Raw genomic sequence first — 25,588 nt, 5'->3', positions numbered from 1 at the left:
TTATGTGTAAGAACAGAAAGTTATGTTGCATATTTGTCTGAAAATGCTGAACATAAGTTGACAGAGTTGTATTGCACATCAAATATTCTTTACACCTGATGATTTTACTTGATTATTCAGACATTTATATTATATTTTGTATTCGTATATTTAAGTAAATAAGCTACTACTACTACTACTACTAACCAACTAACTGTACAAAAATGATTTTTCTTATCTCATGTGGGAATGTTGGGTCTCTTTAAAGTTAAAACCTGAAGAGTTTGGTTTAGAACCTGCTCTATGTGTAAAGTGCCTTGAGATAACTTTGTTGTGATTTGGCGCTATACAAATAAAGATTGATTGATTGATTGATATCTCAATGCACTTTCATTATAATGCTTTTTTTTTTTTTTTTGCTAACGTTACACAGGATATGATTTCTACTGACTGAATCCGGGCTGGTGCCGCATCAGATAAAAGTTTCTTATAATTACATGTTACAGAAATGTCACAGAAAAAGATTATGTGGTGTCCATCATAAGGATTACCAGTACCAAAACCAAGAGGCAAACCAGACCTAGTATTCTGAGCCTTTATACACAAATAATTGCCTGCATATGTAACAACAAACAGTTCACTGCAGAAAGTCAAACTAGACTTTTTATAACCCCCAAATTACAAGTAAGAAGATCTGGATCCTAAACTTGTACTTGAGTTATTTTTGTAAATTGTTTCTGTATTATCAATCTGGAAATGTTAACTTTATCAAGCAGCTACATGATAGTTTCACTTTGTTATCTGGTAAATGCAGAGACGCTATCATTCCTGCCATGTAGGGTATGAAAGCTGTTGATCATGATTCATTGCTGTTGTAAAACTGTACTTCCCACAGTTGCAAAAGATTATGTGAACCAACTCTGTCAAAGGTGACAACGACTCCTCAGTTTTGTCATTTGCACCCAGTGAAAATTAACCAAAAGCATTTGAATGCAACATCGAACTTATTCAACTTTTAGGAACTCTCAGAAAATGCACTAATGAAAAAGTGGATATTTCAATTATGTTCCTGTGATTTCTTCTTGATTAATCATAATTTTGCTAATTGACGTGTTTTGTTTGCTTGCTTTAAAGTCAGCTACACACATGCACACAATAGACGTTGGTTTGTTGTGCTTGTTAAGACTGAGAAGAATATTCAGGCAATCAAACATACTGTTGGCTTCAGTTCAGGCTGATTATTCATATGAGAATAACTTTAATTGATATGAACAGATTAGAAGACACCCGGTTCAATTTTGTCTATTTACTACCAGCTGACAGAATCGATAAACAAAATCATGAATTTACAGGCATGTTAGTCTGAAATGTAAGCTAGCACCAGGGGTAAATTTGTCATTAAGTAAGGAAGTCACCTGCCTCGGGCCCCTGCAACTAAAAGATCCAGTACAGCTATAAATTGAATATTATGCTTAGACATGAAAAATATTGAATTGTCTTACCATTCTAACTCATTATACCCAGAAATACCTTACAAAAGCCCCCCAAAGCACTTAAAAAATATGCAAGTGTAGACTACTTCTACTTCAGAGGAAAACATTGCACTGATAAATAGGCTAAATCAGGGGTGCCCGTGGGCCAGAACCGGCCCGCCGAGGTATCCAATCCGGCCCACTTTCCTTCCTGTCTGTTTTCCTTCCTTCCATCTGTCCTTCCTTCCTTCCTCCCTTTCTTCCATCTGTCCTTCTTCCCTTTCTTTCTTTCTTTTTTCCTTCTTTCCTTCCTTCCATCTTTCCTTCCTCCCTTCCATCTGTCCTTCCTCCCTTCCATCTGTCCTTCCTCCCTTTCTTTCCTGTCTTGTTTTCCTTCCTTCCTTCCTCCCTTTCTTCCTTCCTTCCATCTGTCCTTCCTCCCTTTCTTTCTTTTTTCCTTCATTCCTTCCATCGCTCCTTCCATCTTTTTAATGGTCCGGCCCACATGAGATCAAATTGGGCTGTATGTGGCCCTTGAATGAAAATGAGTTTGACACCCCAGGTCTAAATGTTAGATATGCTGCAGATTCAGATTTTACAGGAAAAATATAACAAATAAATAAATATGATGCATTATCATTTATTGAACTATCCATCATTAGGCTATATGAAAATTAAAAGCACCACCTTGAACAGGCGTTAAGTAAATTTGTGTACATTGTGCTCTCTTTCAATCCTCAGTTTTTAAATGTGAATGCTGCTTTCAATGTAAACAATTTTTACTGTCTGGTATTAATAGTTTGACCTAAGGAAAACGTTTTGAGTATTTCCACCACTGCCAATCCCAGTTAGAGAAAGGTTTCAAATAAAGCAAAACAGCTCGGACCCGGACCCTGAAATCAGTAAATCCGCCCCTGGCTGCTTTGAGGCTCCGCACGGCCGACCTCACATCCGCCCGCAGCCTGTCGTGTTTCCTGCCTTGCTGAGGGAGGGGACGGTGCTGACGGCTGGGAGGACGAAAGGAGAGCACAGAAAGCTTTTGGAAAGATAAAAGAGAGTGGGGAACGGCCCTGGTTTCCACCGTCCGTCGGGAAAAGAAGCACCCCCCAAAATTTCCGTAGCTGCTGTAATTGTCACCCCTATCGGCGCTGAAAATGTCGACCAGTCGTCAGCTGAGCGAGAGCAGGGCCATCCCGACCAGGACGGTGTTGATCAACGACACAACGCAGCTACCTCATGACTATTGTACCACCCCTGGAGGCACTTTATTCTCTACCACTCCCGGAGGTGAGGACATGTCTCTTTTATTTGTCACAGTTTTGAAAGAAAAGCAAAAAGCCGCAGATAATGAGCGTTTTGTTTATAGTGTTTGTGCTCTCCTCATTCACACCAGTGCTGCTGTCACTGTGGCCTATAGGCTGCCTTGTCATCCTGATCAAAACAAAAACAAAGCTTAGTCCCGCCCCTTTTTGCTGTTCGGGCTTTATGATTGGCTGGTTTGGAGCGCAGAGATTGTGATAAATGTATTGTATCTACCTGTTTCAATTGTGAAAGGAAAAAATGCAGATGAACATGTTTTGTTTAACATCCATAGCAAAATGTTTCATAACCAGTGGCAGTTGAATATTATGTGTCATGTTGTTTGGAGTACAGCCAGGTTGCCATCTATGATTCACTACAGGGTAATAATGTAATAATGTTGCATCTGCAGGGATCTCAACACTGTGTCATGCTTTATTTTCTTTTATTTATTTTATTAATTAAGGCTATTTTGCATCTGTTGTCCCTGGCCAGGTGTTGGTAACCTAAAATCAAGAAACACATTTAACACATTGTAAGACTTAGCAATAGCCTAATGTAGACTTTATTTCAAGGGGTATTGTTTATTCAGATTAAGACTGCAGCTAATGATTATTTTCATAATCATTTTGCTTGCAAAATTAAAAATATGTCAATTACAGGTTACTTTTCCTGAATCCAAGATGACGCCTTCAAATGTCTTTTTGTCCAACTAGCATTCCTAAAGTCAAAGATAGCCAGTTAGTAGCAAGTAGCAAATCTTTATTTTTGAGATGCTGGAGCCAAAAACTCAGCGTGAGAAATGGCACAAACTAATAACCAATTATCTGTCAGATGACTAATCGATCAATAAATCCAGCTCCAGCTCTTTATTGTCTTAATTGTATATCTTTTATTAAAGCAGTGGGCACAGAGACATGGAGAGTGGGTGGACATAGTTGAAGGAGAGTAATTATATGCACATCATGTGCAGGCGTACAGCTATTAGAAAGCTATTTCAATGAAAAAAAAGTAACACCTGCTCATATCCAGAAATAAAAAACATGAAGTGAAACTAAAGGCCTGTTTTAACGTCAAACACAGATGTATCTGAAAAATGCTGCATTGCATTGTAGTGTTTCCTGTAGCAGAACCCTGTGCTTGTCCTGGTGCAACAGGGGAAAAAATATTTATAAATCTGATGAATTGATCTGTTTGGCAATAAGCAGGAGTGCTTTGATTATTCATATATAAGATAAGATGGACAGATTTTTGACAGGATAGAAAAGATACACAGGTCAAGTATTTGCTGAAATCCAAAGTGTTACATCTCAATCCGTGTATCATTCGTTCTTTCCATTTTTAATTGGCAATCAAAAATCAAATAATGAAAAATTGACTGGTTATTTTGTTTTTTACTTTTTATTATAACACCAAAAACGAAAAAATTCACGCCGTCACCCCTTCCTGTCTTCCCCACACATTCATAAACACCTTTACCTGCCTCAGCCCCCCCCCCTCCAGTCTCCCGCTCCAGCCTGCACATCAAGCTGCACGCTGCGGAACAAGCTACACATCCACTTCCGCTTTCAATGCAAGAACATTTTAATATATGTTATAGTTTTTCTTCTTTCAAAGTAACCTAATATTCACGTCGATTGAGATTTTTTTCATCAAATTTCAATATTTTCAATAACATTTATGGTGTAAGATATCATTTGTATTTGAAAATTTGATTGTCAGCTCCAGTTTTTTAGCTTATAGTGGAATCCCTGCATCAGCAACAGAACTGACTGAGGTTGATAATAAATCCTTTTCCCTGAAGAACACATTGTGACATGGACACAACACATCTGACAGCACTTACATAAGACATTTCTTCTGATGCAGCATGAGTATTTAAAATTTTTTATGTGTCCTGTTGCAGGAACCCGGATCATCTACGATCGTAAGTTCTTACTGGACAGGCGTAATTCACCCATCGCCCAGACCCCACCTGCTCACCTGCCTGTCATCCCTGGAGTGACCAGCCAACATGTCCTGAATGAGAACAAGAAGAATGAAGCCAATAACCACATCAACAACCACGATGGCAAGCCCACTACCGGTAAGAACAACAGTACGTATCAAGTTACCTACTTTTATAACAGGAAGTAACCAATACCTCCCTGCTAAATCTCACATCCATGTCTCAACATCTTGTTTTCTCTTTTTGTTTTCAAGGTGATGATGCTCAGTTTGAAATGGACATCTAACTGACTGGAACCACACCAACAAAAGCAAATGACCTGGCATCACACGTGCCAGTGGCTTGGCTTGTAGAAACCAATGTTGTGAGCCCTCATGGCAGCCATCTTCTTTAGCTCTCTGTCTCGCTGCTGGATGTAATGTGTGTAAACCATGGGAATACAGTATATCATACATGCAGGTACAGTGGGCCAACTCTGGAAGCTAGGTAGAGGGTTTATTTGAATAGTTTTCCATTGTTACCTGTCGCTGTACAAATCAACAACCAGACAACAAGGGAGCAGGCGTGAATATTATGCACCCAGACACTCAATGTCCAATTCGTAGATTGCAGTGCTCGTCTTACGGCTTTCTACGAGTCCGGATCCTCAACAGAGCACTCGGTAAAACTGACAATATTCCAACGTAATTGAGGGAGGAAGTGGTCATTTTTAAGTACTGGCCTTAGAATCAGTCTAAAGCTTCGATATTCATCACTGTCTTTGGTTTTGAAGACCCTTGCAAGCATGTTATTTAAGTGAATTCTTTTTTTCTTTTTTTTTTCTCTTTTTTTTGGAACTACTTGAAAAGCTCCACAATCTATTATTGGTTGTTTCGTCTGTTTAGTATCCAGTGACAGTATGTAAAGGGATGGTGTGTTGTTTTAATTTTCCAATCAGTTGACGATTTCATGCCATTCCAATAGTTTATTTTCAATCACCAACACAAGCCTGTGTCAGTTTCCAGTTTTCAGGGTAAAATATATTTTTTAAATGACGTTTCGGCCATGATTTAAACGTTTATTAGATGATTGTATTTCCCGCTAATTTACTCATTATAAATCTGGCAACTGAAAATTAACTTTTCATTTAGAATAACATTTCAGTTTAGTATAACGTTATTCAGCTGGTTGAATTATTGCTATTTTGACCTTGCTGCCAATATTATTTACACGTCTCTCCTGCCAAGTAAAGTTAATACAGTTTCTCCACCAGAATTGATGGTTACTTCACTCATTTGTTGTGTTGGCAAGAGCTTTGTGTTCATAATTAGATCTATCGAAGCAAGGACGTAATACTTGACAATATCTGTCACGTGTTTTTTATCCAGACCACATAAACATTTAGAACAATGTGGAAATGGTTATATCCCAAAGTTCATTTTTGGGTGAAATACAAGATTTTTGTTTTTGTTTTGAAAAAACTTGAAATACTCCAGATGTTTTATATGCATTTTATTTTTTAATACAGTTTCTTAGTATCAAGGGTATCTGTTCGGGAACAAGTTCCCTTAATCTACAAATCTGTCCCCAGTGTCCTTAATCCATTTTACATTACCTTATTCTTCTCATGTGTCATCTGTGTCTGCCCATGCCTTACTTTACATGAAATGCAGTAACAACAGCTAGGTTCCTCGTCATCAATTTGTACTTTCCAACAGATGTTTATTTTTTCACTATAACATCAAACAGGTAACATTGTATTTAGCAACTGAGCAAAACAGACACTTTTAATGTATTTTCTTTTTTTTCTACATTATTTCCTTCCTCAAACAGGTATGAAGTTTGATGTGTGATGGTGCACATTTGGCGCATCTTTAGGATGCTGAAGTTCAGATTGCCATGTGGTTAAAAAAGAGTCACATGCGCATATAGGCCCACATTTTTTACACCACAATCATAGTTCTGTCTACAAACTGTCCAAGTAGCAGCTTTGAACTTGGCAAATAAATCACAATGAAGTACCAGTTTTTCATTCAAAATTCATGTATGAAGTTTATTTCTTGGTATGATTGGAAAGACTGAATGGCTGAAATGATGTCTATCAATGATTTTTTCTTTTTGGCTTTGTAATCCATTCTGGTCATGTGTGGTGACGAATACATCAAGGGGTTGCTTGAACCCATTTTGCTTTGCACATTTTTGGGCAGCAAAACTCAAAATATTATGGCATCATGATTCAGATTGCAGGTTTATTTCAAATCAGTTTGGTTTGACACTGAGGGCTTAACATTGTGTGTTGAGAGAGATTTTAAACAAACTTACTGTAACTTTCTGTTCTGATTTTAAATAACTTTAATTTTAAATGAAACTCCAATGCCAGTGGACACTGTTGCTGCAAGATCAATAAAGTTCTGTAACAAAGAAAATACGTTGCGTTTTTCGTGTCATGGATGAAATCATGTAAACTTAATAAGGGCCATTATTCTCACAGTGTGTAAATGAGGAGCAGATATGTCTCCTCTTTTTTTCATGTCATTAACACATTGTTCCACAGTCTAGATGGATCTAAATACTGTGCAGAAGAGAAGTCCTCTTTCCACATGTGAAACGTTGTCACATATAAACATTACCAAACTATAAGCACAATCTCTTTGTGAGCATTTTGTGACATTGATCCTGCTCATTGTATCATTCATGGGACACTATCTACTTCTGCAGTGTCCTAAATCATTGCAGAATACTTTGTATTGTAGAAACAGGTTAAGAGGGTATTTTGTCCTGGAAACAGCGGTCTAATCTGGAGCTACTTTGACCAAACTAACATAATATATAAACATTAATTATCCAGTACTTTTAAAAAACATTGTGTACAAAGTGCATAACATTTTCTGCAGATTTAAATACAAAACACATGAAAAATGAATGTAGTTTTAAATATAGCATTAAAACATAAAACTGTGATTCACACAGAATAAGGTAAAGGAAAAGAAAAGGGGATCAATGGGGGATATAAAACCATGAGTAGGCTACTAAACAATAAAAGACCATATCAAATGACAATAATTATTTTGGGGGCCCTGACTGAAAAGGCTCTGTCCTGATTTGCTTTAAATTTGTACAGTACGTAAAGACTTTCCGGAGGAGCTTCCCATGCTGCCACGTGGGCTCAACATAAAGCACTTTTTACTTCCCCCTAAAAACTCAGGTAAGCAATTCCCTCTTGTTAGTCCTTCTGATAATAATATTAATCATATTTTGGAAACAACCTCTTCTTCGTGTACACCAAATGGGCAAGATGGGCAATTGTCCCTTGGCACCAGACTCCAAGGGGCCCCCAACACTCAACATTAATGTACAATCCTAAGAAATGTTGTGCCAGCAAAGTACAATATTAACTAAAGCAGATCATTACTTTGTGTTTGTATCTTACAAAGGTGCCAGCCATGTCAAAATCTGCCTCCATTGTAGTTTCTATAATGTTGCATAATCCTGAATAAAATTGTATTTAATTAAATCTGACACACAGAAGACAAGACCTGAAACCAGGTAGTGGTTATACAGGAGTATAGTTTGGTTTATTTACTGAAGGAGAGAAGCTCTGTAGAGGTGCTTTGGATGGATTCAGTTTCAGACATTTACTGCGCTTATAGTACATTCATGGTTTACGAATGTTCAGTGTACAGACAAGGAAATGCAGCCATAGACATTGCATGAATGCAGCTGGTTTTCGTTTTAGTGTTATATTATTACATTCAACCACCTCATCCCGCGATTTTATTTTATTTTTTAAAGAAAGTATTTCCTCACATTTTTATGTTTTGTTTTTACGATTTTAGATCAGGCAATATCAGTACGTACCCACTCAGTTTTTCTGCAGGCATTAATCCGGACGCCTGCTGGTCCTTCCTCCTTTTCAACGTCCCTGAGCGAGGCCGGCGTCAAGATGGTGAGTCTGGTGACAAACTATGGAATTAAAATCCGCCGATTATCGAGTCCATCCGTCCATCCACACGTTTATCATGCAGACTAAGTGACATTTTAAATCTGCGATATAATAAAATGTGGATATTGACATGATACGATATTATATATGAGGAAATTAAACGGTCACATCCTCAATGCTATCATGACTGTCGCTACAGATGGTACACAGGCTGTATTTACTGGCTTTTAGACTGCTTGTAAAGTGTCCAGCCTTAATTTCATGTCCCCGATATTGACTATAGAACCACTGTAACATAAACAACTGCTTAAATACACAATATTATATCTACATGTCAATTAAGTTAACTCAGAACCCCCTAGTTGTAGCTACCGGAGGCTACCGATAGCAGTAGCGAGGCCCACACACTCAGGTGAACACAAATGTTAAACTAATACAGTATTTACCTTCATTAACTGGCACATTACTTGTTAACTATAGGGGTATTTAGGCTGTGGGCACATGTAAACTCCCGGGAGGCTGTTGTGAAATAACAGGCACTTGTAGTACCATGTTGGAGCCATCAGTGTTGTCTGAAGTAGACATGTTGCGTGTTTTAGTCTCACATTTTCATTTTCTGCCTTCAGAACGACACAGTAACAATCAGGTCCCGCAAGTTCATGACGAACCGACTGCTTCAGAGGAAGCAAATGGTAAGATTCAGCTCCTTTATCTCTGTGTGTGTTGTGTTGATCAGACTTTTAAGTTAATCATCCTGTCATACATGTGCATTATCCTCTCCTCTCTGCAGGTTGTTGATGTCCTGCATCCAGGCAAGGCAACAGTCCCCAAGACTGAAATTAGGGAGAAACTTGCCAAGATGTACAAGACCACTCCTGATGTCGTGTTCGTCTTTGGGTTCAGAACTCAGTTTGGTGGCGGTAAGACAACAGGCTTTGCCATGGTGTACGACTCCCTAGACTACGCTAAGAAGAATGAGCCCAAGCACAGACTGGCCAGGGTGAGTTTATATAGTTCTTTTTTTTTTATTTAACTGGGGAATGAACTGGGAAGTCAACACATCATTTAGAGCTGTAATTATAAGTTGATAAACTGATAATTAATGACAACTCTATCTGATTTTTGAAAAATTACAGCCATAAGCTGTTTGCCCCTTTTTTAGTTTTTAGGATTTGAATGTTTTCTGTGTCATACATAATGATAAAATTAATATCTTTGACTATTGAACTCTTGATCAAACAAAACAATTAAGGCCTAATTTTAACAGGTATCTGTATATGAACATAATGACAAAAAGAAAATAAATTGATTAATCAATACTGAAAATAGTAGTTGCAATCCAACACCCCTCCCAGTTGTAAGCTTTTGAAAGATTCCCGTGTCGCATGTACATCATGTGATGAAGTTTATTGAAAGCAGCATTTGACATTATAAATGTGGAAGATGGGAGTGCTATTGAAATTAACTCAATACTCCCCTATAATTTATGAGACAGTGTTTAATGTTGAACAGTTGTGAATTCTGTATATATGAAATTTAGTTAAAACTATTTAATATAAATTTCCTCCATAATCTCTTCTAATTATCTTTCTCAGGGAATCTATCTACAAGTGATCTTTTTTTAATGTGGACATAATCTGCTGATAACCTTAATATCAAACTAATTAATCAATACTGAAGGTAGAAGCCCCTAATCCATAACCTACAATGATTAAACTCTCATTGTAGGTTATGGATGCTAATGTTAAGTGTGTATGATGTTATAATTAAACTTTGGTTTTATTTGGGTCTCTCAGCACGGTCTCTATGAGAAGAAGAAGACCTCAAGGAAACAGCGCAAGGAACGTAAGAACAGAATGAAGAAAGTACGAGGCATCAAGAAGGCCAGTGTGGGCGCTGCTGGCAAAAAGGTATTGTGACCGTAGTATGATATAGTCAGTGCATAGTGAATGTTTTTCACTCTGTATTCTCACATCTGTGCTCAAAATGATACCTTAAAGTACACTTGATTCTTTCTTGATTTTTCATTGCGCACCTGTTCTTTTCATACCTTGCTAATCTTTGTTTTTCACGACTTTTACTGTTTTAATTTCCTTTGTCATCTTTCCAAATCATATCAAATGTTCTTCGGGAATTGTAGAAGGTAAATGTTGTTCATAAGTAGACTAACTGCAGTGTGCAGATAATCCAGGAGTGATAGATACTAGCTAACACCCTTACACCCTCACCTACCCATCCAAGAGGCATAGCCTTAATCCTTTTCCTTCTGGATGTACAGTAGCATCCAATAGGACAGGCTTTGACCCATTATTTAATACTTGCCTGGTCATACCTACTTAACTACTCTACACTAATGATTATTAGCTTGAAGTGAAAACTAATGTTTTTTACACTGTATTTTTCGAAACTAATGATGGTGTGAAGACATAACCGCAAGTAAAGACAAAAACAGAAGTATCCCCCACTTGGTTTTTGTTGGAAAGAAACACAGCATATTTCAATACCCTCTGTGGCCAGACTGTGTTAAATACCACTTAGCTGCATCTGTAATGGCTAATGCTCAACTGGCTTTTTAAAATATTGATGAAGTCAAAACATGTCTGCCCTGGTTTTGATTAGCTTGTCTAAATGTGGTCCATGACATGTGGAGTGCAAATCCATCCAGAGATCTTTTCTTTCTCATGTTTCAATTTTCAACTTGTTAACATTTTTTTTGTTGTTGTTCCACCTTTTTGTTCTTCGTTTTGCTTCCCATGGATTTCTTTGGCAGAAATGAAGTGTCAGTGTGCAGGTATAGCAGCAGAACAAACATGGTGTGCCACTGTGTTGCACATGAAAGCTGATAGATCTGAGTTGTGCCGTGCATGTCACATCCCACTTTCCCCTGCAGTTTTCCCCCCTCAGTGTTTACCCCAACCCATTCACAGTTTTCCACTCCCTGCTAATAGATTTCCTCTCTTCCTCAGTCCTTTTTACCACTGCTACAATGGGAATATCAGTAGGCCATGCCCACTGTTGCTTACCGTTTAACAGACAAATGTTTTTACAATGCTTAAAATCCCTACTTAATAGAAGCACAACTTGGGTGTAGCATGTGTATCTTAGTTTATTTATTCTTATTGCGTGTTGGGTGTGGGGCAGCTGAACTAAAAGCCTGCCAAGGTGTGAATTTCTCACTCAGACTTATGTTCTCCAAAAACAGTTAAGAATCATAACAATGTTGTTTTTTTATTAGAAGTATTAAACAATGTTGGGTTAAAACTGTTTGTCTAATCTAAAAACATAATTTGTTGTCTCAATTTGCACTCTTAATTTAAGATTACATTGTCAAGAAGTTTTGTTGCTGTTGTAGAAATAGAATTTGCTCTGGTACTAATTTTGCTTCTGTCTCCTTACAGTGAGCCCGGACAGCCAGGGAATGGTCTCCGTGCTCAAGATGTTCTTGTATATTGTCATCGAATAAAGTTTGGAAAAAAAAGATTTCTGTCTTTGGGTATATTTATTTGATCAACTATATTCTGATGCTTTCTATTTTCAGTTCAACTTGTATCGTTTTAGACGGCTGAACAGTTTAACAAGTTTTTAGGTGGACATGAATATCTGTATAATATCCAAGGATTGTAAAGTGGTTATCATTACAAAGCACACAATATTAAATTGTTTGGTTTGATTCAGATTTGACTTATATTGCACAAATATAAACTTAAGTGTTGGTGACTTGCACTATTATTACAGTAACAGTTGCAAGTTTGTTAAAAGCTTGAGCTGCAGTAACTAAAATGGCCTCATGAGGACTCCCTTTGTAATGACATGAGTTCAATGAAGCCATTGATTTACCATTTAAACTGGACTTGGTGAAAGTAATGGCTTGCTGAGATAAAGTGCTTGTATACATAGTGCATATATTAAAAGTTTAAGGACTTACTCCAAATATGTACCATGATCACATTGGTACACTTTGTTCTGCAGTTTATGATATTTGACTTTTTTTTTTTTTTTAGTTACTAGGTAGCCTATCAATTGAAGTGTTATAATACTTATACTTAGCTGTAGTAACACACATGGCCACATGAGGACTCCCTTCATTAAAGCAAATGTCAGACTAGTTAGATGCACTGAAGCCAATACTTAAAATATATACCTGTTAAAAGTATTTTCATCATGAGGATTCACCACCAGTTCATCCTGGAGGCAAAACCCCTGATGAATAAATTGTACTAATACACTGTTAGGCCAATCGGTGTGTGGACTTGGCCTTTTCCTGTTTATAAACACCATTTGGAACAGAATAGATATCCCTCTTTGCAGTGTGACCTTTTCAGATAATTTGCATAGAAATACCCTGAGAGAGTGTGTAAATTAAGTGATTAAAATGCCAGGAATGGAGCTGTTTTTTTCTTTTATGAATATCAGCATTTCCTCATGTCAAGGATGCAGGAGCTGCAACTAGGGTCTGTCCTTATGGAATTTTTGGCAGGAAAAATGTATTTGTCCTATAAGACGCTAAAGAGAAAGGCAGTACTGATGTGGGTCTTACATGCTATTTTTTTTATTAATGCATTAACAAGAAAAATACTGCCATGCACTAAAATGCTAAAAATGATAACCTACCTGCAATGACCTTGCAAGTGACATCTCACGCAAGTACATTATCCAGAGTACCAAACCAGCATGTTGGAGACTGCACTTGAGCACTATATGTTATACATATTATAGGTGATTGTCTTCAGCCCTGCAGTTTGACATATTTTCATGCCTCCACAAAGTCTTGAATGTAGGCCAGACATTTCTCTACCAGAGTGCTCGGTGCTTACACAACCAGGCAAAAAAAAAAAGGGAAAAACAGTAGCTCGGAGGCACTTCCATTGACACATTTTGAGTCGTGGGCTCTTCTTTCCCAGTAGAAAGACCTATATATACACACCCAGCATCCCCTGTGGGCTTCTCTTCAATCGATGCCAGCCGGCTGAGATTACACTGACAGTTTATCAAGATAATTTGAAGTCCAACAAAGCAGAAATGGGAGTTACTGTATCAAGACCCCATTGGTCAGTGAACTGCTGTAAAGGTGAATATATTAAAAGAAAAACCTTACATGCTGATGCCCAAATAATTACACTCTAGTTTTTTGTACTCAGTCGAATTAATTCTCAGCTAAAGTGTGAGTTATAGTGTCACCGTGGAGCATGAGAGTGGGTGCCTAGGTGTGGAGGGGACACACAAGGAAAGACAGTAGGAAGGGTCTCTCACGGCTCTGTGGTGCTCTACTGGTGTGTGGTTGTGGGAGGTTTGACATAAGTGGAGCTTTCAACCCAGGGACTGGTAACAGATGGTGTTGGGAAATTAAGCTCCTCTCTCCACAGCCCTGTAGGCCCATCCCAGGAGTCTCTGCCTCTATGTCTTTGTCTCTCTTTCTTCTTGCAGCCCCTGTTTTCAATGTCTCCCACTCATTCTTCTTGCTTCTGTTTCTTATCTTCTGGGCTTGTCTTTGTTCCAGTTGTTGGACAAGTGAAATTGGTTTCGCTCCTCTTCTTCTCCTGTGTTTTTTGGAAAAGAGGATGACATTAGTTGGCTAATACAATAAACAACATATGACAGAGACATGTAGCAGGAAGAAATGAACTAAGAGGACAAAGAAAAGATGTCTGGTATGTTTACAGGAACACTGTACGGCAGGTAGCTGCAGTCTCCAGGGAGCCCCACATATACCAAATACACCCCGATAAAGCACTATATTCATCTTTGCTTTCCTTCAGGGCAAGAAGGTGTTTTGTAATGAGAATATGCCTCTTCCTGCTTGTACAACAAAGGTGCTCTATAGTCAGGTTTATGATAGATGGTGATGAGGAACACATGTTTATATCCTCACAACAGGTGCAGTTTTAATGGCCCGTCTTTCTCTGTGCGGAGAGTTGAGTTGTGCTGGTATATGGAGAAAATGGACAGAATTCCTGATGGTTCACTGTGTGTTTTTGCCAACATGTCCATGTCCATGCAGATATCAATAACTATGTCAGGCGCCTTAAAAAAATCAGCATTTCATACAATGGTCTTGCCATTTTCAGTCCATTAATCAGCAGCAGTGTATTTCTAAACTACATATTCAATAGTGATTTTGTTCAATTTTTGTCGTATTTTATTATTTACCAGAACATTTATTATTACCAATCTCGCCTGTGTTTGTTGTGCAGCTATCACTGTATGTTTTCAATAGTACTGTGAACATTTTTGCAAGGGGCAACTTGGTGCTGTAAAGTCTGGCCGGGCGTTCAAGGATGCTATGCATCTTAATGAGGTATGTTTCTCTTGTTGGCCTCAGCAGGGGAATCATCACAGCTCATTTTGCAGTCCTGCAGTGTCCTATCAGCTTTGGCAGCCTGCACTAAGTTCACTCCATCTGCCAGTTGCTAGGTGCTGATATATAAAATGATCTGTGCCTTGGTAACCCCAGAGCACCAGGGAAGTGATTTGCTTTTGAGGACAAACAGTATTTCGTGAATCCTAATTATCCGTTTTGCATCACCGGCCTGACATGGTTTTGTCATTTATCCCTTTCTGGAAGCAGCAGACGAGGAAAAAACCCTACAGAGACCACTGCAAACTACCTTTGCCCAAACAGACAGAGCTACTGTGGATTTACTGTCTAGTAATGCAACAATGGCATTTTCCATCCGCCCATTTTCACATGTTCAGCAAGAGGTGAAAGACATGATACCTGCTGTCTAATTCTAGCACACTAACCGGTGTGCATATATGACAAATCTCCTCTCAGTTTCAATCGTCTGAGGTGTGCTGAAACCACTCTGTGGCCTTTTTTTCCAGACTGTGAACATGCTGTCTGAGGCTCAGAGGACATCACACCGGTGTAAAAGCATGTCAGCCCACCTGTCTCATCAACACACAGCCACGTCCTCCGGAATTCTGTTCATTTTTTTCAATGTGGACGAATAAGTCTGCAGGAAGTAAGAGGAGCAGGAGAAATAATGTGAAGGAATGGAGAAGAGGAGAGGTAGAGGGGAAAAAAAGGCTGAAGGGGAGGTAAAGGAGAGTGAGAATCGGGAGGGTGTGGTAATGAGAAAGGGCAGCAGATGTGAGTGACAGTATGATGGAATGCTCTGTGTGATAGCCATGCAGTACTCTCCATACTGGTGTGTGTGTGTGTGTGCATGCAGTCATTGAGGAATCATGTGCATATGTGAATGTGTGTGTCCTTGGATTTTAGAGAAAGGATACTTGATATGGGCTTATCAGATTTGTGCAAAAAATATGGTTGTATGCCCTGCAGATAATTTTCCAGGCAATTCATCATGGTCCATCAATTTACGAATTAAATTGAATTATACCATAGTACTATTAGGCAGCATGGAGGAATGCTCTTTCATGTCAACATTTATTCATGATGCTAACATTAATAATAATTATGATCATTCGCCTTCTCGCCGAGATTTAGCTGAGACATTTGATATCATGTCTGTACAGTGAATATACTATACTATAGCCAATATCTTAGCTTAGCACAAATAATGGAAACAGCTAGCCCTTCTAAAACTCACTAATTAACACATTATTATTGTTTGACAGAGGCTAACAAGCTGGTTCCCCGTATTTCCAGTCTCTGTGCTAAGCTAATGGCGCAATTCCACTACACAGTTCCAGCATGACTCGACTCGACTGGGTTTTTTTTGCGTTTCCACTAGGGATAGTACCTGGTACCTGGTACTTTTTTAGTACCTGCTCTGCTGAGGTTCCAAGCGAGCCGAGCCGATACTAAATGTGGCGTCGACAGACTGCCGGCCACTGATTGGTCAGAAGAGTTGTCGCTGGAAGAGTCATGAGCCATCCCACACAAGAATTAAACCGTGTTACGTGTAACAGTGTTACAGCCATACGTCTCAATTTTCTTGCTTTGTGTGTGTGACATAAAGCCACATACAGCAGCAAGTACGCCATCGCCTCCATGTCCTCCATTGTTTATGTGTTTGTATCACATATAAAACGAAGTCACGGCAGTTTCGCGGAGCCGCGCTATGACGACCCCGCCTACGTTGAGTAGGTACCTTTTTGTAATGGAAAATGTTCCTGGAACCGTGTCGAGTCGAGTCGAGTTGAGCCGAGTAGTGCTAGAACTGTGTAGTGGAAAAGCGCCATAAGATAAGCCAATGGGCTGCTCGAGATAGTTGTGTAGGCTATTTATCACAAACATGAAAGTGGTATCCGTCTTATCATCAATATTTCAACAAAAAAGTACGTCCGTCCGTCCGTCCGTCTTCTGCCGCTTATCCGGGGTCGGGTCACGGGGGCAGCAGCCTAAACAAGGAAGTCCAGATTTCCCTCTCCCCAGCCACTTCGTCCAGCTCGTCCCGGGGGATCCCGAGGCGTTCCCAGGCCAGCCGACAGACTTAAAGTCTCTCCAGCGTGTCCGGGGTCTCCTACTGGTGGGATGTGCCCTGAACACCTCATCAGGGAGGTGACGTTCCACGTCCCTAGAGCTAGCTTCTGCAGCTGAGGATCGGACCACCAAGGTCCCCGACTTCGGCTGCTGCCCAGCTCACATTGCACCCGACCCCTTTGGTCCCTCCTACGGGTGGTGAGCCTGCGGGAAAGGGGTCCCATGTCGCCTCTTCGGGTGCAGGCCCGGCCCCCAGGTGCTCGCCACCGAGCCCCACCCCCAGGCCTGGCCCCACGAGCGAAACGGAAGACGATTTATAGTACTCGTCATAATGGTGTCTGGTCCCTCCCCCCGGACCTGTTTGTCATGGGTGACCCTACCAGGGGCATAAAGCCCCCGAAAACTGAGCTCCTGGGGTCATTGGGACACGCAAACCCCTCCACCATGATAAGGTAGTAGCTCAGGAAGGGGTCAACAAGAAAGTGTTTTTTCCTAAAAAATGTCATTGGAAATATGTAGTCTTATTCTTCAAAGTGACATTTCTGTGAATTTAGTGGGGATGCAAAGAGGAACATAATATGAAAAGCAAAGACAAAGAACATCCCACAAACCCAAATGGTATCTAACTTATCCTCATTACAGGGACATTAACTGCATAAAGGCAAGTTTATAGATTCAATTTATGAACAAAATGCTCCCTTGAGCCAAAAGACCAGTCCAGTTTTCTTCAATCAATGACGCAAATTTGTGTTTGGGACTTAACGTTGAATCATGTGGCTTCCAAAGTACCAATATGACTCTGGTACCCTGCATGGTTTTCCAATAGCAGTCTAAAACCAAATTGTCTCAGTCCCTTGTGGACGTTCAGCAGTTTGATATAGTTGCTCTTCATCATCAGAGAACACAGTCAAATTGTAATGGACTTTATTCATAGTAGGGATGGGACCAGGTTGTGTTTGGACTGCACAGCACTTGGGTGTTTGTATGACTGAGTTATTCAGCCATTTTTCAGCCCTGTGCACATTCCTCCACTCATTGGTATTCCTGTTCATATTACCCTCTTCAATCAGCAGCAGAGAAGCTCTGATTAATGGCAACAGTGAGAGCAATCTCCCAGTGATTCATTAAACAGGACTGGCATGAATAAAAAGGGAGATTTGCTCATATTGCCTCTCAGATTCCATAATATGTTCTGTCGCTGGAGAAATGTATAATTCATGGTGTTGTTAGTGGCTCTTGGCATGTCCATACAGTACATAGAGCCGTAGGAAATGGGTGAAAAAGTCAAATTAGTTGGAATAATTGATGCTCCCTGTTTAAGGTTGGGATTCTTGATTTACTCTCCAGTCTTTTAACACTTGCCCAAGTAATTATAATATAATAGATCTTATTATTGCTGTGTGAGTGATAATCTCATCACTGGTACATTTAGTGGTAATCCATAGCATTGATATGCCTAGATAGGTCTAGGTCTTTTTTAGGAACAATAAGAAGCTTAGCACATATTTAAAATCACATACCTTACTTCTGTGAATTTTGTTTTAAAATGAAGCCATATTTTAAAGCTACTCTTACCTTTCTTGCATTTCACCCAGCACATTGAAAAAACTTGAACAGCAACAACCCCTCCTCCCTCCTATGTCCCACCCCCGCACTCCCTTCCCCTCCACCTCCGCGAACACGCACTACAATATTGATGACGAAGACAATGCACATGCACACACACATAGTAACGTGAGTGGACGGGTTGTTACAGCGGAAAGTTAAATTCTGATAAACTGTACATTTTACCAAACATGGAAAAAGCGGCAATCACGAGAGATCTTGCATTATTTACGCACAGGTTACCCAACACTAGGTCATTATCTCTAGAGCTACTTAAGAAGCACAAAGTCATTTGTTGTCTTTCTGATAGTTTATTCAGTGGTTTGCAAACGGACTCCTTGCTGTCTCAAGTGTGAGATGGCACGAATGAGCCCCGAGCAGAGGAAATTGTCAGATTATATACAATACATTATCTTGTAAAAGGATCACCTTGTTCTATCATCAGGACAATGTAAGCACAATAGTCACGTCATAATGTGTGTACAATCAGGACAATGGTTAGTCAGTAGATTATAACATACATGATGTTCACTCAATGTTCAATGATGTTCACTCAATCAGCAGTTCATGTAACATAAGTGGTGTCATGGTCAGCAGATTATGACACACACACATACACCTAATCATATGACATAGTTGTTCAATTGTTTAATAGAAGATGAATAATAAGAATTCCCATTACAACGGTTGTCTCCGTGTATTATGGATGTATTATAATGCCGTGGACCCACAACAGACTCTCTTCCGGGTAGGAGTGCACGCACGATTAATGCGGAAGGGGAAAACAGGCAGGTCAGAGTTTTCACTGAATATTATGAGAATGGAATAATGTTTTGTTTCTGTGCCTGGTGGATCTCTCTAAGATTTTAGAGTGCCATTACCTTATTAATAGCGTTTTAACCTAAACAAAAAAAGTGTAAAAATGTAACAAAGGTAAGGGTAGCTTTAACAGTTTTGGGAACATTTTTGATTTTATCACAGCTACACATAATAATATACCTACCCTCCTACATGGACTTACTGGTTGTTAGTGATGCTCAGTGGTGAGCTCTACCATACATTCTGGCAATTTGGATATTCCAGTATAGTACAGTTTTATTCCTGTATTAATGTGCTATCCTAAAATTAAATTGTTTGATCAAGGGCTGTCCTTTTTTACTCTTCCATATGCTGCTAAATGTTATTCATAGTTTTACTTGTATGGTTTAGTGGGTTTCTTAATTTAACCAATAATAAATGTGTTTTGTTCACAATCACAAAGTGTAGATTATTGTTGCTAAAAGAATGGTTCAAACCATCCTTACAGCCAACCCAGTAATGATGTGATCTATTTTGTTTAACATCTTTATCGATGAGACTTCCAGTGATCACTATAACAAGCAGCGCAACACCACAAGACAAAACCTCCCAATTTTTCTAATGTAAGTGTTAAAAAGGCTTTAAAACAAAGGCTTGTAACTGATTTGGAAGCCAAAAGAGACGTCCTCATATACTGAGCCATTGCCACTAGACAAAACCCATCTCCAGAAAATCACCTCAGTGCTCCCATCCACCATATTATCTCGGATTGATTTCTATCAAACATTACCCCTGCAAATGTGCGTGAGCATGGGCCATCAGGCGAGTGTCATTACTGCTGCTCATTTGCGAGGTACGAGACGATCGGATGTGACAGGGGCGGAATTGGCTTTGTGTTGGCTCTCCGTCACTCTCATCCTCAACTGCTGCTGGGTGGGGGAGCATGATTAAAAGGATATATGATTCCTCCCTGCACATTAAAGACCCCAAGCCCCACTTTCCCTCCCACATATGTTATAGAGCGCACAAAGGCCACAGCCCAAGCCGCTTTACTGTAGTGCATAGTGCTGCGATGGAAGCCTACCCTATTTCTGCTTCCTTTCTTCTTCAAGGTGATTGCTGATCTGCTGAGAGATGAAAGCATCCAGGTGGAAAGCCAATCATATAGAGATCCTCTGTGTTGCTTTTTTCATTATATTAAACCTACATGGAATGAATGTAGCAGCTAGTGTAAGTGAGCTTAGGCCATGTTTCTTTACACTGGTTCTATAGTGGTGTCTTTTGCACTGAGCAGCCTGCTGTCTCATTGAGCAGTGTTAAAAATCAATAGGCTCTGACCTTACTTTTGTCAGAGGCTGTATTGAAGACCCCATCAGGACACAGTTTGTCCTCCATTGTCTCAATACAACTGCTAGTGGACTACTAAAGGTGGCAGCTAAGTGCTTGTGGATAAAATATTTTAGCCAGTATCACCATAAAGCCATAAAGCAGTCAATCACTGTTTAAGCTCCTAAATGATGCACAGAACAGCTATCTTTTCATGTGTTCTTTGAAACATTATTGCTGATGTTGTGTTCCCCTGACTTTTCTTCCAGCGCCACCATGAGGTTGATATTTGTAGTTTTGATTAAAATATAACTATTGAATGGATTATATTATGCTTTGATACAACATTCATGTTCCCTCAGGATGTATTGGATTAACTGTGGCAATCCCTTTAACAATGTAGCACCATCATCATGCCAAAATATTTTGCTAATTTTTTGTTTTATGACCAGATACTTGCAAAACTAATGGAATTCCCATCAGCTTCAGCTATGCTTTGTGTTTTGTGCTAATTAGCAAATGTAAGCATGCTAACACACACAAAAAGATGCAATAATATTATCATTGTTCACATGCTGACTTTATTATTTAACTCAAAGCACTGCAGTGCCAAAGTACAGCTTCACAGAGCTGTTAGTGTTGCTGTAGTGTTACCAAAGCATTCACTAAGAAGATTTGATCAAGATCCACAAATCCATCCATGTCTATCTGTCACAACTACAAGAAAGATTTCACAACAAGACAACAATGAGAATCTCCCTTTGGTTGCAAGTAGTTAATTTACACATAATTACCTACAGTACTACATAACTGAATTATAGGAACCTGAAGACAATGTAACCCTGCAAATAAATGATTTTTCGGATTTGAAGAGGTTGGCAAACTAACGTCATATTTCCAGAGGGGACTGTATCTACTGTAAAACCAGGTAATATTGGGTCAGTTTGTAATCGCATAAGGAGAAATCACACCTCAGAAAGAGTGATTTCTCCCCGTGTCAGTATTTCAAGTTGTGTAGATGGATTAGGCTATGTGTCGAGAAGCCCATTAATAATTAAGAGGAAACCAGAATATAAGCTGCTCCCTGTTGTGCAGTCAACTGCACTGGCACGAAAAAAGAGATGGGAAAGAGGAGAAGGGAAGGAATGTTGAAACATGCTTATGAAATATGGATATCAGGAAGAGAGCAGTCCAGGAAACTTAACTGGAAAACACTCATTAATTAGTTTAATGATGCAAGGCAGAACAAAAAAAAAACAAAGAAAACTGACAACAGCAATCACCTGGCATTTCCTCAGAAACAGCATGGATTTCTAAATTAGATATGTGAATTATATGAGTAAAAATGACCTCAGTCTTTAAGTCAGTAGTCTTACACTATGTGATATATGAGTAGCACACACTTTTCACTCTGTAGCATCATTCAAATGTATAAGAGAGCATTGTCTCCATAGACCATCATCTGTCTTATATATCAATACAAGGCTCATTATAATTCATTAAAGAGGGAGCAATTACTTTAAGAACATCCCTCTGTGTGTTTGTTGGAGAGGTGGCATAAAATAGAACACCTAGGTAATCCCTAATGGCTGCTGTAACATATGCATGATTTCATGCCTGCTAGCGCAGCTATTCCAAGAGCAGTAGCTATGATTAGCGTCCCAGTGGTGATGTGTTTTTTCTCCCAGCGAGATTCAACCCGGAATCTCAGACATCTGATGCAAAGACTTTACATAAAACCTGATCAAATAAAGTGAAAAGAAATTGTGTTGTTAGTGGGGAACTGCCACGGTGGAGTTTATGTTTACTGCCAGGGCAGCATTCACTGAACGGCACTGTTGCTTTGGGCTTTTAGGGATGTATCTGCTTTCTTAAGTATTTGAGTGCCCTGAGGAAAAGCAGGGAAAAAAGTGCAAGCATGATCTAAAATGTGAACCTGTGCCATCATGAATATTTAATACTTCAGAGGGCTAAAGCACCAGGATACCCTTTGACTTTTGTTATATTAACTTGAAAAGAGTGCATTATGACGTTGCCACTTGATTTGCTTTATGCAAACATGCTCTGTTGAGCAAATGACTGTGAGATTTTCAGTGGTGTCTGTTGAAGCCTACACTGCGATATTAAGATTTAACATCACTCTTGACATAGGTTGGAGGAAAAAGCTGTTTTGTATTCCCTCAAGCCCCGGCTGAAGACCAGCATCATCCAAACTAGTGGGGAGAGTAGCACGCTATCAATGGCCTGACTGGCCGACTGGCTCTGGTGTTCAGCTTCAAAGAACCGCCTGCAGGCATCGTTTCTAATATTGTCTCAGAGTCTGTGTTTTTCTCAAAACTACTGATGCATGAGTGGCCTGGAAAAACAGAGGGGAAACATCAAAAGTGCTTTTGAAGTGTGGGGGTTTTGTCAGACCACAACTAAATGTTTCCACCTGAATCCTGATTGGTGTACAGCTAGAATGTGAAGGAGATGAACAATCTTTTTTGCAATCAAGCTCTGTCCAGATCAAATTTATACAGATTCAGTGCACAGATATAGTGCATATATGTATGCAGGGAATGTGCTGCTCATTCTCAGCAACAGGGTGATTTTGCTCTTTCTGTACACATGCTGACAGAGCTGTACAATGTGTAAGAGGGGGCAGAGCACCTCTTTTATCGCCGGGATGAACAGCTGTGTTTGCCTATGCACAGTACGTGTCTAGCATGTTAATCCGCAAACCAAACAACAGTATCAAAGTAAAGGATATGTGTAATTGTATCATCACTCAGCCTGAACACACAGCTTGAGCAGTGTGTAGATTTCTCCTAACACATCCTCATAATTAAACGACCACATAGGTCGATTGTACCAAGCACTCCAGAACGACCTAAAGTGTTTTCTAATGTGCCGCCTCTATCAGCAGCTTTCCAAAACTGTTACAAATCACCATTAAAAAACAATTATGTTTTATGGTGTGACAACACTGTATTTATAGTCTGATTAGGTTAAGGCACAAAACACACTTAACCCTAACCCTAACCCTAAGTAAAGATCGTTGATTGGGTTAAAATGATCACTTAAAGCATGGTGTGAGTAAAAGTTAATACTTCCTTTAAGCTACAGTAAGCAACCATTGTGGTCATGGCATCAGCAAACATCATGACAATCATAGATCATGGTTTTTAAAAACTGTCCCAACTCTCATTTGGAAATGTGACACTGCCACAAGCCACCCACCCAGCCTACCACCTCCAGATATAGAAATGTGTCACCTAATATAGACATCATCTGAACTGTGTCACTTCTACAGATCATAATTACTACAGCCACTGGATGGTAAAACGTAAGGGTAAGGGAATGCTGACTTTTTTCTTGGGAGGATGGGCTGATTTCCCCCTCCCCTTGCTTTGTTTCTCACATACTACAAACATGCACATAGAATTATGTAACCCAGGGGTTGGGTGTTGCAAAGAGAGTGGTCCTCCATAGGGGATGTGTAAACAGCTGCAGTGTCAGTGCTGGGCATGCTTAATCATCACAGCATAGCACAAGAACCCCTGAGGCATCTTTTGTTGCAGAAACAGTATGAATGTAAGCAGGACTTGCATGGAAAATCACAGTGACCCATAGTTACTAAGACCTTTTTTCAGTATCTGGTGTAATTCCTGTCGCTGCACATTTTTCCTCACATCATCACATAGTTGAGTTGTAGCCATAGATGTATAAGGTTATGGCTTTATGACTAAACTAACTGCAGCAAACCATTATTGTGTAGTGTAACACTCACTGAGAGAGATAGACACCAGTGTCAAGGCTGTACTCTGGGAAATGACTGGTCTGTCACGCTCTGGTTGACTTCCATCTTTCATCCCCCTCAATCCCCACCATGTTGTTTTCTGACTGTCACTTTAGATTGGCCTCACACTACACTAAGCCTCTGCTCATATCTAATTGGAGAGACGAGAGAGACCTATCTCCAGCCCCATGGTGTCTTCGAATGTGGCTACTTAAGCACTTAGAAACTCATTAAACTTGCCTGCATGGCCCTTTATCTCCACCTGACATTTTCATATTGAGTACCATGGTTAAGCATCATCATCATTGTAGCTGAAACGACCCAATGAGTGTCATTCACTACATGTCTATTGTTTGAATTATAATTGTTCATTAAAATTAAGTCATGTCACAACCAAAATATGAGCTATAAACTCCAGTGTGTCATAATCTGCAGTAGTGGTGTCTGCTAACAATAAATCAAAATAATTGATCCAATAGGGAGTAATATTGAACAGTTTTCAGACTGTTTGCATCACTGTCCAATTAGCTTATTTGTTACAACATGCAGTGATACTTTAGACAAAAGTGTTGCCAACTTGATGGCAGCAGTTTGGGGAAGGCCCCTTCCTATTTCTTACCCCAGTGTGCAAAACCAGGTCACTACAGATTTTTTTTTTATTCATTAGTTAGGTATGGAAGAATTAATTGATCAATTGAAAAGTCAAAGGGAGCAGACAAGAGTGGAAGCAGCAGATAATTCCACATGGTATTGGAGTGACATGTACAGCTGTCATACATATGATATATAATGTTTTTGTCCAGGCACTATTGGACATGTAGTGTATCCGAAGTCTTTATGGATGGAGGGTTTCTGTGGGTTAATGCCATGTCTGAAAGGGTTCAGTGGGACACACTTGCCTTATTCACCTCCTGCCTGTCATGGTTCACAGCACTTCACCCTCCATACAGGGCCTCTGTTTATCATGTAGTAGCACAGCTGACTGTGATGCTACAATGAAGCTCAGAAAACCGAATAAGATGGCAGGTGGTTTTCACTCTATTAAGTCTTCTTAGATATATTGTTTGTG

At 39.6% G+C, this 25,588-nt stretch overlaps 2 protein-coding genes across 3 annotated transcripts; both read left to right on the top strand.

The window, feature by feature from the left end:
• Positions 1–2,441: 2,441 nt before the first annotated feature.
• eif4ebp2 (eukaryotic translation initiation factor 4E binding protein 2) lies at positions 2,442–7,093 on the top strand. 2 transcript variants are annotated; one of them, XM_053333167.1, is made up of 3 exons: positions 2,442–2,738; positions 4,657–4,836; positions 4,953–7,093. In XM_053333167.1, the coding sequence occupies exons 1-3, from the start codon at positions 2,606–2,608 to the stop codon at positions 4,982–4,984; spliced, it is 345 nt and encodes a 114-aa protein (XP_053189142.1). In that variant the 5' UTR covers positions 2,442–2,605; the 3' UTR covers positions 4,985–7,093. The 2 variants fall into 2 exon arrangements, with proteins under 2 accessions (XP_053189142.1, XP_053189141.1); XM_053333166.1 differs by having other exon boundaries at positions 4,657–4,848.
• Positions 7,094–8,569: 1,476 nt separating this feature from the next.
• rps24 (ribosomal protein S24) lies at positions 8,570–12,140 on the top strand. Its single transcript, XM_053332588.1, has 5 exons — positions 8,570–8,623; positions 9,247–9,312; positions 9,411–9,620; positions 10,417–10,530; positions 12,019–12,140. The coding sequence occupies exons 1-5, from the start codon at positions 8,621–8,623 to the stop codon at positions 12,019–12,021; spliced, it is 396 nt and encodes a 131-aa protein (XP_053188563.1). The 5' UTR covers positions 8,570–8,620; the 3' UTR covers positions 12,022–12,140.
• The last annotated feature ends 13,448 nt before the right edge of the window (positions 12,141–25,588 follow it).

Source organism: Scomber japonicus, chromosome 14 (genome assembly GCF_027409825.1).
Source record: "Scomber japonicus isolate fScoJap1 chromosome 14, fScoJap1.pri, whole genome shotgun sequence".
Classification (NCBI taxonomy): domain Eukaryota; kingdom Metazoa; phylum Chordata; class Actinopteri; order Scombriformes; family Scombridae; genus Scomber; species Scomber japonicus.
This window is presented reverse-complemented; position numbering and strand designations above follow the sequence as displayed.